The 14648-nt window shown below is 44.2% G+C and overlaps 1 protein-coding gene across 1 annotated transcript in view; it reads right to left on the bottom strand.

Moving 5' to 3' along the window:
- The window catches only part of GLP1R (glucagon like peptide 1 receptor), an 86034-nt gene extending 71988 nt beyond the window's left edge, over positions 1–14046 (bottom strand). Inside the window, exon 1 of the mRNA XM_075749009.1 lies at positions 13921–14046. Coding sequence (XP_075605124.1) covers positions 13921–14007 — 87 coding nt within the window. The 5' untranslated portion in view covers positions 14008–14046. The remainder of the gene's footprint in view (positions 1–13920) is intronic.
- Positions 14047–14648: the final 602 nt, after the last annotated feature.

Genomic DNA, 14648 nt, shown 5'->3' with positions numbered 1-14648 from the left:
TAGCAAAGTAGCACGGTGAAATACTACAGACAACAGTCCCTCCTCTTTATGTTTTAGCAGTGTAGATTTTGAGGACAGAAAGTTCACTGAAACATTTAAGTTTAAAGCAGGTAGATTAGCCACTGTATGTAGAAATTCTGCTCAAACATCACACTAGCCACACACGCATGTGTGCGTGTACACACCCCACTCTTACACCCTTTCAAAGCACCCAGAAAATACAGCATTACATGTCCCTTGCCTTTTTCCTTTCTTGCTGTCTTCTTCCTTTCCCTATTACTGACTGTATGTGGTGTCTAGGAAGACATGACTTGAAGCACAGAACCTTAAATGGATTCACAGTATGGAAGCATTAATAGCCACCATTCACTTTCTAACTTTAATTATTGCATTCTGCCTAAATTTCTCAGCCATCTTATACTATTTTCTTATACACCTACATATAATACTTCATTTTTACTTTGTATGTTACAGAAATGCAGCAAATCTCAAGCTATGATTAACATCTCTAAAGCTGCCTGAGATGCTTTTGTGCTTTTATTAGAAGAGCACCTTTTAAAAAGAAACTCAACTACCACAGCTTCTCTCTCCATGTCTTATTACCCTGACATACCTAGCTCTCAACAGGCTAAAAGCAATCACCAATATTTCAATTTTAAAATTTTCAATTTTATCCCTGGAAGTGTTTAAGACCAGGCTGGATGAGGCTTTGGGCAACCTGGTCTAGTGGAGGGTGTCCCTGCCCGCAGCAGGGGGGGTGGAACTAGATCTAGATGATCTTTGAGGTCCCTTCCAACCCAAACCATTCTATGATTCTCTAAAAAAACCCAAACAAAACCAAAAAACCCCAACCCACAAAATAAGCCAAGTTATTCTTCATCACTAAATAATAAAATCACAAATTTTAAACCTTATGAAGGACTAGGCAGTAGATCAGACAGACCTTTAAGATAGACATGTGGTACATATACACCATAGGACATGCTGCAATTAACATTTTTACTTAGTAAGCCAAACATTCTTATTATCCATGTAGAATTAAAAGTACTAAGTGGAATAGAAAGGAAAGAAAGCTTTTCAAAAACAAAAGAAATGCCAATGCTCATCACTACAACTTAGCAAGGCTCCAGTTGAGTACAGGATCTCACTAGGCTGATCACTATATAAACAACTGTTTCAGTAAAAAAAAAAAAAAAAAAAGAAAAAATCTAAAAACCTCAATCTTAACTGGAGTTGTTCAGAAGTGTCCATTTTATGAAATTTATGAAAGAAATAACACAACTGAAAAAGGTAGTAACTCACTATATGGAGGACAGGAAGACAACCCTGGCTAGAGCTGGGACAGCTCTTCCCTGGAGGAGCCCGTTAGATGAGCAGCTTGGGCAACCAAACAAAGACACAGCAGACTGGCCAGCTTGTCTGCTTTGTTTCTACCAAAACTATTAACGGAAAGGACACTAACCCACAGAACATTTCTCTTGTCAGATGACTTGGACCAGAAATGGTCAAAAACTTAAGAAGGCGCTGGGGTGGAGGAAAAGACAGATGACAGGGAGAAGGCGGCTAAAGAGAAAGTGATTTAGTCAAGACCAAAGTAGGTTGACACTTTCCAGTCCCAACTGCTCAAATATTTTCTCTTCCAGTTTGGATCATAAAACTAAATAAAAGACAAGCATTGCAAAACAAGCTCAAAGCAATTAGATCACAATCATATTGGAAGTTGAATATTTCCATGTCATGTGCCTGTCATTCCACACTTGACAGTGTTCCAAGCTTGCTACAAATTTGCTATGAAATTACATTCTCATTTCCCAGTGACATAGTCTGCTGCCCATGCTGCCTTTCAAGAAACACTTTTCTTCTGTGCTGATCCCAGCTGTCCATTGAGCAGGATACAGCCACTTTGAACAGTCTAATAAATCTGTTTATTTTCAGAACTTGATTTTAGTCCAAATATTTCCAGCATGACAAAAATAGAGGAAAGAGGGAAGAATAAGAACAGCTATAAATTAAAAACAAACTAAAAAACTCCAGAGCCCATAAAGTAGCATCAACCTAAAGATGATCATCTCAGCTGTAATTCGGGGACAAGAAAAACTATTTGGAATTCAGGATTTTTATGCAAGTTCTTTCTAGCACACTAACAAGAAATTTAGTTTCTCCTCATTAGCCAGTACACAGACTCTTTTGCCCCCCCCCCCCCTTAAGTACAGACATATTCATGAATTACTTGAACGTATGAATTTTCTTTAAAGCTTTATTTAACCATTATGCCAAGCAGCTCAGATAGAATGGCAGAGCCAAGATTAAAGAGTATTGTAAGACTTTCTGTTGAAGAAAAACTAGACAGTATTTTCAAAGACAACAGGGGACAGCACACAGCAAAGATTAAAGCCAGGCTATGAACCAAGTTGACGAACCCAAGGAGAACTCTACAAGCAAGGGGCAATACAAGGGACAGACATGAAGGAAACTAATTATTGAAAGCTTGAGCAAGTAGAAAGTTAATCTCATGAACTATAAAGGATGTTTACATTAGCTTTGTTCTGTCAATATTACAGCCTTTACGCTCCCTAAATAGTATGTGTAGCACTGACAGCTTAGTTTGTTATTAAGTGCCTGGCTCAAAAGAGTATACTGTTTAATATACAAATAGTCTCATTGATTAAGATGTCTACTGTGCAGCTGTAACCCCTCCTACCCCCACAATCAATTATACAGGAACTGAGAACATTTCCAGAAAAACACAGCCCTTCAACCCTGACTCAATATGAAAAGGGATTCGTACTCTACTGCTTTCTGTAGCTATTACAGATATTTCCAAGGCACCTATCATATTAGCATCCAAGCACACAGACTTGGTAAATTAAGCGTACACACAAGAAAGCTGACCACTACCATTCCTTCCCCAAAACAGGTATTTGGAAGGGGTCATCTTACGACATGGATTATAGCACCATGCACATCCCACCTCGTCATTAATAGCGAGAATGACAACAGTTCCTACTTTCTATGCAAAGTGCAAGACAACACTAACTCATTTCCCTATTCAATAATTAAAACATATGTCCGCAGGAATGCTAAACACCTAACTCAATCTCCCCAAAATAAAAAGAGTAAGGTATTAAAAGTCTGCAACTTTAAATCTTTATGTGCAAGATAGTCAAGGAAAAAAAGCAAACACATCCCCAAGCCCAAATCTGGACATTTCTTGTCATCTATCAGTCACAAGATGTTCCACCAGACTTGCATAGGGGCCACAGAGACACATTTAACATAAATCTTGAGCCACCTCTGTTTGTTTTCTCACCTAACCATTCCCTGTTCCTAGAAGAAAGCTTTTATCTGCAAGCACAGGCACTATGTAAGATAAAAACTATAACAAAGAACAATAAGTCACAGGTTTCACTTTGGCCAGACTCCTTGCCACCACCAACTACCATCTTGGATGGCACATCTCCCTTGATTGCTCGGGCTAACCATGACTGCAACAGCAGCAGCATGGACAGCTTGTTATCCATCTTCTCCTTCCTTTCCCGTGTGCAGAAGTCAGAGCCTTGTCCCCAAAGAGGGCCCCAACTACTTTTTGTAGCTGAAAGTAGGTACTTCCCACCCATCCCCATACAGAAATTTCAGTTTCCTGTTCAAAACAGGAAACATTTTTTCCTGAACAAGTTTTGAAAGAGTTTCCCCACAATACATCACCATCCCACCTGCCAAAAAAACCCCAAACCAACAAAACCCACCAAACCAACTCACCAAAACAAACAAAACCAAAAAATCCTATCTTCCTTCTGGGAAAAGAGTGAGCATCCTGAAAGATCACCATAAAGACCCAAACAAAAGACTGCTGTTAACATTTGGAAAGCCTGTGACATCCTTCTGCCAAAACCAAGCAGAAGTAGTGAAAGCTGCACTAACTCAAGGCTTACAGAAAACTAACAGTCTACAATGGTAATAGCTTCCTCTAGAATTAATATGTAGGGGAAGAGATTAATCCATGTAATCATTTGCCCATTTCCCTACTCATATAATATTTCATTGCTGGTGCAATCCTGTAAAGGTCCAATCAGGTGATTGTAAGTTATTGTATGAATATTAGACCTTTGCATCTTCAAAAAGTTTGGATTAGTGAAATACCACATGTAAACTCAGGATGAAGGATGAAAGGTGGCAGAGTGTGAAAGAAAGTAGGAGCAAGATGAAAGCTTCCTTGAATTGGTAGAGGATGTCCAACACTCATTGACCATAAGCAGGTAGTAGGAAAACAGATTAGGAAATAGCGCTCTGGCTGCTCAATGACCCATTGGCATAGATGCTATCTTACCACATAAGTAATATTTTTTTTCCATCACAGGGCCGGCTCTAGGTGACCCTGCTTGAGCAGGGAGGTTGGACCCGGTGACCTTCTGAGGTTCCTTCTAACCTCAGCCATTCTGTGATTCCAGCCCTGAGACAGTAGTAGTTTAGACCTCAAAACAAGAAAGAAATCAAGAAATACTGTTTCAAACTCTAGCTTTGTTTCCTGCAATTTACAACCACCTCTACTATTGCAAGGCCATTAAGAGTTCAAACTATAAAGCTAACATTCTTTTATCCTTACATCTCATTAGTAATAGAATCAGCTTTATTCTAGAAAGTTTTAATAGCCTCATTCATTTCCACCAGGTGTCTTAATCCCCAAATAGCAATGAAAAATTCAGAGCATACCAAATTATTCTACAGATGCCTTCTAACAGAAGTTTATCCTTTAACTAGCAATAGCTGCCCCTTGAAAGTCCATAGGGAGCTAAGCTGAATGAGACTGAACACAGATTTTGAAGTTTCCTTTTACCTAAAATCAACTAATAAACAGGGGGGCTGAGATCTAGGCTTAAAGCACGTTTATCACACCACCAAATGCTTTGGGACTTAGTTTTCTAAAATACTGTTTTAACACGATGTGTCTGGCCACCTTTATACCCAAATGTCTTCTGTACCATCTCTGTGACACTTCATATTTCATGTAGAGAAGTCACACATATCAAGGATTTGGGGCTTTTTGAAAAAAGTCCACTACAAACACATCTTAATTTATTTGATGTGCAATTTATAACTATGCAGTGTCCCTGTAAACAGCATATAATGGCTTCCTGTCTTTTTTTTTTTTTTTCCTCTTTCCCCCCCCCCCCCCCCCCCCCCCCCCCCCCCCCCCCCCCTCCCCCCCCCCCCCCCCCCCCCCCCCCCCCCCCCCCCCCCCACCCCCCCCCCCCCCCCCCCCCCCCCCCGGTGTACTCTGCTTGCAGTGTCACCAACTTTAAAAGGAATGGGATCTTTCTGTTATTCTTAGAGTGATGCATTTCAAATGGTACTCGATGAATTTTTCTTCATTAAGAAACAGTAATGGAAAGGGCAATAGATTAAAGGATACCACAGCATCCAACAAAAGCTCAGACCAATAGCTATTTCAAATAATTCAGATCAAATACTACACCTTTAATTTTCCCTTCTCAAGGGATAAAAATGAAAAGCTTCATTTGTTCTTTATAACCAGCTTTGTACAGCAAAATATTTTTATTTGGGAGGAACAGGACTGAAGGAGGAATATGGGGATTGACCTAACTGAATAGCATTGATCAGTGATACAGGGCTGTATCTCTCATTTGTAACCCATGCACAGCTGTCCCAATATCCACAACACTTTTGAAGGTGACTTGTGTGGAAGTGTAGGGGTTTTCCCCAGGGTCCAGCTCTTTACACAACATCAGTGGCACCTCTAGTGACATCAGAGCATAGAAGGCAGGCTGTTACCTTCTTAGATGTTGGTGTTCCTTTCAAACTGTGTGCTTCCTACTCAATTTCACTTACTGAAACAGGGTGAAAAATTCAAGTGCTGATGCATAGTTTCTCACCCTGTCTGAAAGGCACAGAATTTGGATTTCTGTGTACAAGACTCCTCAGCACAATGAATGGTCTGTAGTGGAGTCAGACAGCCATAAAGGCAACAGGCTTCTCCTAATGCGCTATACAGTGACAGCAAACTTCAAAGAAAAAAAAAGGTATTCCACAATGCTATGGAAGTTCAGTTCTATTTTAGGGTGGGTCTGGTTTTTTGAAGGCAGGGGCAGGTTTTGACACCCATCAAGGTAACCCTCCAATTTATTTGCTCTAAATGATTCTTAGAGGACTGAGTCATTCTTGCTGCAGTTGAGAAGTCATCTACTTGCCACCCCTCCTTTATTCCCCCCAGTCACACCCTACATTGTCATGCAGTCCAATTACACTTGTTTTATGAAGGCTTTTTTCAGATGCCAAGAAAGACTGAACTGATGAAAGATGAGCAAATGCAAAAATTTGACTCATAATCTGGTCACACTAAAAAAAACTCTTTGAAACTTAGTTGCAAAGAGTTGAGCTGCAATGAAACAATTGGAATGTGCTTTGAACAAAAACACATTTTTCAGTTTTCAGAATGAAACAATACATAAGGATGAATATAGCATCCAGGTGTTGGTCAATACCATGAGCAAAGTTGGTATCTATAGAGCAGAAAGGGAGTAGGAATATTAGCAACTGGAAAAATAAGACAGTTGTTTCCTATGGGAAAGAAAAACATAAAGGTTGTTGCTAGCAGAACTCAGAGGAAAAGGAAGATTGATGCTACATATCCTGAACTACCCCAAGTTTGATTTTAAGAGGTGCCATCCACACACTCCTTTGGAAGGAGTTCTCTTCATTATCAGAGCTCAGTAGACAGAATGATAAAGCTTGGTTATGGCATCAGCTGCCATTCCTCAACTTGCTTCACCACATAAGACATGCTTACAAGTAGCTGAACCACCTTTCAAAGCACCAGAGAAATACTTGTTATGAACAAAGCCAGAGCGCTCAGGAGGCAGCTGAGCTCCTTGGCTGCATTTGGCTTGCCCATGCCTAAGGGCAAGTCACAGTCTAAACTACTCATGCTACCACAAAAACATGCTCTGGTGTAGGAGGACCATTTCATAAGCTTCTGCCAAGCACCAGAGATGTACTCAGTGCAAAAGTCTTGGTGGCCTCCATTCTTCCCATTTAGAGAGGGATATATACAAGAGTACTTTCCCCCCCCCAGTTTTACCCTTAGGCTGGTAGCAGAAATGTTCTGGTTTACCTGATGGTAGGCCTTTCAGTGTAGCTCAGTTTTCAGACCAGCGTGCTACATAGCACCAGAACCACAGCTGTCAGAGGGCTTACCAAAACATCCTAGTCAGAAACGCAAGTCAAAGAGAGCAAAATTTCAGAGATCATCCCATGCAGATATCATACACACCCCCGTCCTGTTTGCCCTGAAGACATTAAGTCTAATAAATTGGCAAGGAACTGCTTCATGGTGGGAGGAAAAAAAATATCCAGAAAACCCCAAACAAAAAACCAACAGCACAGTTTTACAGAGGGAGCTGGGGGAGGGAGGGTGGTGGGGTGGAAGTCAGGCTGAAGAATAAGAGGCATGAGTGGGTGAGCAGACAATATGCCCCAAGTAAAACAAAATTTAGATAGCAAGCTGACTCATGCTCACTTGTCCTTTAGGGAAACAGGAGGTAGTGAAGAAGGCAGGACACGAAAAGAACCACAAGCTTCTTAAGCTGTGCTTAAGGAGTTCATCCTCTAACATTTGCAGAAGGTTCTTCCACACAGATCTTGACTCTTTAGCTACCTTCAAGGCACAACCAGAAAGCAAGTTCACTTTCCTGAACTACTCCAGTAGTGCAGCAAAGAGTGCATAGGAGTAGCAACAGAGCAAGGAAAAGGGCAGCAGCAAACAGCTAAAACTACAGATCAAGACAAGGACACAAATTTCAAAAATTGCCCTGAAAGCATCAAAGGCAGCATTGGGAGAGTGGCAGGGCACGTGCATAAGTGAGACAAGGCAAGAACAGAATAGAAGAATGCAGATGAGCTCAATGGACAGAAGAGCATAAGACAGAAAAATATGGTAATTGGGAAAGCCAACATAAAACAATTTGGGAAAAAGATGGCAAGAGGGCGAACTAGCAGTGAAATGCAATCAATGGCAAGAAAAATAGTGCAGTCTGGTATTGACTGCCAAGACAGCAATCCATTAACAATCAATTAGGGTGAAACAACAATAAGTTGTAGTCAGTAAAATGACCAACTGAAGGACCTACTCTTTTCCATGTGTGAACTGCAATTTCCTCTACTCAGTTACCATTTTTTAATTGTTCATTCAATTAAATTAAGCCTGTGTCTGTCTATTCTATACATTGCAGTATTTGAGACTATTAAGAAGCCATACTTGAACCTGGGGCAAGGGGTTGCTCACAAGGTTTTCATGTAAGCATTTGGGAAAGAAAATTTATACTGTCACGTCTGCACTTAGCAAGCTGTATCAATTCATTCACATACATTGGAGGGCAGGGGTTGCTGCTTGTTTCTTCAAGAACATAAGACCATAAATATTAAGGGGAAGATAACTGGTGGAAATCCACTCATGTTCTCCTCCACATAGATCTGACACACTTTATCTCAGGAACACTGTCTGCAAGGCTTACTGAAGTCCCAACAAAACTGCAGGGAGTTTCCCTTTGCATGGGTCCACATTCATGGCAGGAAGAGCCAAGTCATCTGCTTTCCTTCAGCAGTGTAAAAGGTGGAGTTTCCACACCTATGCTTACAAACCACAGATGACGACAACGCTGCTGCAACTCTGCCTGGAGATCCTCCTCCTACCTGTGAGGATCAACACCTATTTTATAAGCTCCTCCACATTCACACCAAAGGATCACTGGAATGCAACAGATCACAGGCCAGTATGGTTGCAATTTATAAATACCAGTTTCCAATACTGAACAAAAAGAGGCATCAAAAACCAGTATTCAGCCACCAGCAGCAAACCTATATTCACCTATCATGAGTTCAAATTTGCTGCACTTTGTATAAAATCTGTGACATGTGAAGGGAGTATCTTCCATTTGGCAAGCTAGAGATCCCTAGGCACTGTTTATTCCTCTTCTGATGGGAAGCATTACACTTGATCTTTTCTTGGGTAGCTAGGTTAGGAAGATGCGATTTAATTAAAGCAGTTCCTGCATGATGTTTTAATTCAGCCTCACACAAAAACAGCATTGTGGGGCTTAAATAGAAGGTCTCTTATTGACTGAGCCGACAACTTTTTCCATAGCAAAGATGTACATGCTGTTGTGTAAACTTACTTTTGTTAAGACACAAACTAATAGAACTGACACACTGAGCCAAGGAAACTTGGGCAGACAGCCTTGGCGGCACTACATACACTGGTTGACTACAGAGGAGGAAATACAAAAGCTTTTAATGAAAGGAGCCAAATGCAAAGATAATAGCTTTCATTTCACTACGGCATTGCAGAAGGAAACAATCGGTTTTCAAAGGACTGCTCCAAGTTACAAACTAGCAAAGGCCCTCTGATTTCAGAGATAACAGCTCCTACTGGTTTGTCCTCTCAAGTAACTGGCAATCAATCAACACAGCAAATTAAAGCTCAATTTAGTTTGACAGGCTAACAGAAACAGGATATGATACAATACCTTTAAAAATCTCTTTGACAGCCAGCAGACAACTGTTTATGCTTTGCATATCAGGCCCAGTTTCACTGAACTTTATTGCAGCTACAGAGCTATAACTTTTGGAGGGCAGGAGTTTTAGCTCTACCACCATCACTTTGAGACTGAGTTCTTCTCACAGAAGAGAGCTACACATGCTCCGCTGCCAATACAGCCATGAAACATGCCCTTCTCTATGTCCAGCTGTACCTGCCTACACTTCACCTCAAATACTTTTGTCCAAACTCTTTTGGACTGCTGCCTAGTTTGGTGGGGGGAAGGAGTAATGGCAGTAGAAATATGGGGAAAGGTAGAAAGCTTTCACTAACAAACTTGCCTGGACCAGACATCAGAGCTTTAAAACAATGCCAAGGGCCACATCATTGTTCTGCTGCGTGAAATACAGTCCTCTCCTTTGGCCCTTAGAGATCTGATATCCTAGGCTCCTTAAGTTTGAAATGTCCATAGATTTAGGTTTGGGATATTATAACAAATGATTATCTTCTTTTTAGCATGTATAATTAGATTTGCTGTACTAGGGCATCTGGTTTTATAGCACACACTGTCACCAGCTTTACAGAGTTTCTAGAAAATTAGAGTTGTTTCTAAAAAAAAGCAAACAACAAAACCCACATTATTTTCTGAATACATGAAGGTATTAGTCATTTGATATGTCGATTTAATCTGTATTCATTTAGATGATTGTACTATCAAGCAATTTAAAGTTTTATACCATATTAATATAGTCATGAATTTAAGTGGCCTGCAAATACTGTTTTGAAGAACTTGGCTGTATTCCTGGGAAAGGAGCCCATTACCTAGAAGCCAGCCAAATATCCTTTGATAATAACTACAGCAAGGTGGCACAGCATCAGGCCTTGTCTCTTCATCTTTCTCTCCATTGCTTTCTATACCACTGCCAGTATGTGCTGCTGAGACTTGTCTAGCATATTTTGATTTTCAAAGTGCAGGCCACAAGAAAACCAGCTCCATGCAAGCTTTTGGGAGAAGAAAACAAAGAAAGAAAAAGCATAATGCAGAACTTCCAACCAACTTAAGTATGGAGGGAGTTTTGCCCAGGTGAAGATCCAACTAATCAAGATGTAGTCCAAGTCCCCATCCTCACTTCTGCATGGAGTCACTAGTTTCCAGGTCACTTTTCTATTTGTTTTTCAGCCAAGGTCTATAGCCACTTTCCTACCCTAATGACTTCTAAGGAACACAAATCTACAGGACAGGTTCAGTTCTCCCAGCATTAGGGCATGCAACAGGACCCAAGATGTCAAAATCGGTACGGTCCCGCAAGCCTGGGATGGGACATTCAAACACACAGGGACCTCTTTGCTGTCAAGGCAGAGCACAGCAGGCTCATGAGGCATTTGAAACCACCCCCTCACATTGCATCTCTTCATCATGGCTCACCAGGATTCAAAGCTAGCGCTTTCAGAGACAAACACCTGGTCCTATACGCCCATGGTTAAAGAAGCAGATGCTGCAGAACTAGAAGCAGCCGTGGCAGGCTTCAGAAGGCTGAACAAGTAGCAGTAACTACATGCACCGCTAACACTGGCAACTAAGTCACACTGTTAGTTTGGAGAACAGACCAGCAACTGCATCTAAATAAGCCTCAATAACACAATAGTAATTGAGACTGCCAATAACATACACATACCTAAATACCCATAGGCTCTCATTAGTGTTGATATTCACGTGAGTATTTTTCTATTCCCACACAAGAGCACTTTAGAAATAAGAGAAGAGCAAAAGATCTGTAACCTTTCCACTGAATTGAACTGTTTGTACTTCCACCAGGGAGCCTCTATTATTCACATTTTGGCCTGTGGAACAAAAGCACCGGGATAGTTTGAAGAACAGACACCCCACCCCACCCCCCCATTAAGAGCTGTGTCATAGCTCCTGTCAGCTCTTCACTGACATTTAAACTACTTCAAGACTATCTTATCAAACCTTTCAGCATAAGTACTACATAGAAAACTGGGATTTAAAATCCAAATCCAAGAGACAATCAGACAGTAGAGAACCAGCAGCCAGCTGTGTGTCAGCTCTGTCAGCAGCAGGACATCACTGCTCAAGGCCAAGCAGGGAAGGGACACAGGCTTGTCATTAGTAATGATTCTGCAATGCAGCCATGTACTACCAGCTCTTGGTCATTTTACTACCCTCAATGCAGTAAGGAAGATCTGGACACTTGTTAAGCAATTTACAGTCACCCCACATTTAAGATGATGGCAAGTAAGCAGCATCATCTCAAATAAAAACTCTGGACTTAATTTTTTTCTTCCCTCTGTGCACATTCTCAGCTTTCTCTTCTCCCTCTTCCCTTTCTCACTTGTTTGAGGGGTTGGGGGGAGAGAGAGGGAAGGTCAAAGTAACACAGTGATCACAGCACCAATAAAATACTTCCTCCCCCAACTCTGTGTCAAATCATTCTACTTTCCTCTCACACCTGTCATGCCCATTTAAACCAGAAAATCTTGCAGCTGATTAAAATCTAGGTGATAACACTGTCCACCACTACCTAAACAGTGCTATTTTCAGTTTACTTTAAATATTACCTTCAACACTATCCTGAACTGAACCTGAGAAAAGACTCCCGACAGCAAAAGTCCCATACTTTTGTATACTTATGACTGAGCAGAGTATTTTGTACATTTTCCCAGCATATGACAAGCACAATCCCTGCTCTAGACAAGTTGTCAGATAAGACCCTCTAGTGTCAGAAGAGGTTATAAAAGTACTCGCTTTATTGCAAGACTGAAGTCAAAGGGCAATTACAGCACTGAGACCAGGGAAGCCTCTTTCTTCTCACCTCTCCCCAGTTCTGCATCCAGCTAAAGACAAACCCTTTGCTAGGAAATGTACTTCACTTTGATTCTCTGCCTCTGGCAGCCCCATCGTTAGTTTGCTCAGCGGTACAAGCTCAAGCTGCTCAGTGCCTTATCCTGTCAAATAACAAATGCCTCCACAGGTGGAGGCTCCCCAGCCTCTCTGGGGCCCCATTTCAGTATTTGGTCATCTTCATGATGAAGAGATTGTCCTGATACAGCTTGTGCCTGTTGCTCCTTTAAGTGCCTGATGTCCACAAGGAAAAAGAAAGCCACCAAAAAAATGCAGAAGCCAATAGTTAAGACAACTCTACACACTGAGACCTAGTTGGGAACTAAACAGATCATCTTAGCTCTGTTCTGGATAAATCAATAACCTCAAAAACTTTTAGCAACTGAAAAGAAGCTGTACAGACAGTAAACTTGGTCCATCATCAGCTTCGCTGTCTATTCCTTCCCCTCTGCAGCCCACAACCTCTGCTTTGAGTCTGCCCTCGCTCTCCCTACAGTAGTCACCACCACCACCCTCTCTTGTCTCTCTGTCCCCAAACCGCAGTTTTCCTTCTCTGTCCATCGCCCCTTCCCTCACCCGCTCCCTCTCCCCCATCGCCTTCCCTTGCTCTTCTCAACAACTCCTACTTCGTTTTCCCACGCCGCACAGCCCAGGCTCCTGCCCGAGCAGCCTCCTCCCGACCCCGACGCCCCGGGCAGGGCCGGCAGCTCCACCGCGCCCACGGGTCCCCTGAAAGGAGAGGAAAACCCACGGGCCTCGCTTGTTTCACCTGCCCGAGGAAGCGTTAGGGCGAGCCGCCCGCCGTTTCGGGGAGGCAGCGCCGATCGAGCCGCCCGTGGGAGACCTTGGCCGATCCTGCCCATCGCTCCCTGCTCGATTTCAGGAAAGGGGTTTCCCACCCGCTCCCCCTCCACTTCTACCGCGTCCCCGCCCGGCTCGCTCCCCTCACGGCCGGCTCTACCATCCGCCGCCGCGACCCCACTCCGTTTTTCCCACGGCACCGAATCCGCTTGACATTACCAAGGAGCGCATTATTTCCTGTGGGGGAGAAGCGTTACCTCGAGGGCAACGTCCTCGCAGCAGCAGCAGCGTCCCCGCTTCCCTCCTCCTCTCCGTTCGCCTCAAACCCAAACTCGCCCCCCGAGACCCCCCGCAGGGGCGCACGCGACGGGCGCCGGAGCCGCACAGGGGCCCACGCGCGGAACATCTCCGCGCGCCAACCCGGCGGCCGCTTGTTCTGCTGCAAGCGTTGGCGCGGGCACCCAAAAAGTAACGGCTTTAACTTCCAACTTGTCCTCGAGGCGCGCCCGGGCACCGGCAGCCGCAGCCGCCTCCCGCTCCGCGGAAAACCGCGGCGGAGAGCAGCCCCGCAGCCGCCGCCCCGGCGCTGACGGGGAGCGCGGAACAACCTCGGGCCGCCGGGCCGGGCGGCGGCAGCTGTCCGGGCAGCGGCTCAGCGCGGCCGCGCAAGTTGGGCGGACGGCGGTGGCACCGCCGCGGCACTCACCCGCCTCACGGGGAGGGACCTTCCCGCGGCCGCCAGCAGCAGCAGCAGAGGGAAGCCGAGCGGCGCCGCCGGCGGGGAGAAGAGCATGTCCGGAGCGGCCCCCCATGCGCGGGGGCCCGGCGAGGCTCCGGCTCCTGCTCCCCGCGGAGGCTCCGCGGCAGGGGACGGCAGGACGACGGCAGGCACCGCGGGGGCTCCGGCGGCCGCTTTTGTAGCGGCGGCGGAGGCGGGGACGGGGCCGGCCCAGGTGCGGTGCGGCCCGGCCCGGCGCCGCCCGGCGGGGATGGGGAAGCGCGGCGGGCTGGGGCTCCGCGGGTCGCGGGGCGGACGGGCTGGTGTCGTCAGAGCGAAGGGCTGTTTCGGGGGGGGGGAATTAAAAAAAAAAAAAAAAAAAAAAGTGGAGAAAACGCCTTTGCGATCCTGCCCCCCGCGTCTTCAACTTTTTTTTTTTTTTTTTTTAAATCTGACTTTGTCCAGGCTTGGGCATCTTGGACGTCACGAACAGCATGAAGGCCACCAAGTCTTATTAGTTTTTAATAACCATAAATGCAATTGCCCATTTATAACATGAATTTGCAGAGCTGCACGTCAGATCAGAGCTTGGTTACTAAGTTGGAGTCAGGGCACAGGTCAGTCCTAGGCACAGTACGACGTGTAGATTTGGAGGATTTAGAAAACTCACTTGCCTAGCAAAAGGGTGCTCTGAATTTGCTTTGTACTAGATTCAT

This window comes from Balearica regulorum, chromosome 3, assembly GCF_011004875.1.
Source record: "Balearica regulorum gibbericeps isolate bBalReg1 chromosome 3, bBalReg1.pri, whole genome shotgun sequence".
NCBI classification, from domain to species: domain Eukaryota; kingdom Metazoa; phylum Chordata; class Aves; order Gruiformes; family Gruidae; genus Balearica; species Balearica regulorum.
Note: the sequence above shows the minus strand (reverse complement) of the source record. Positions and strands in the feature narration are given on the sequence as shown.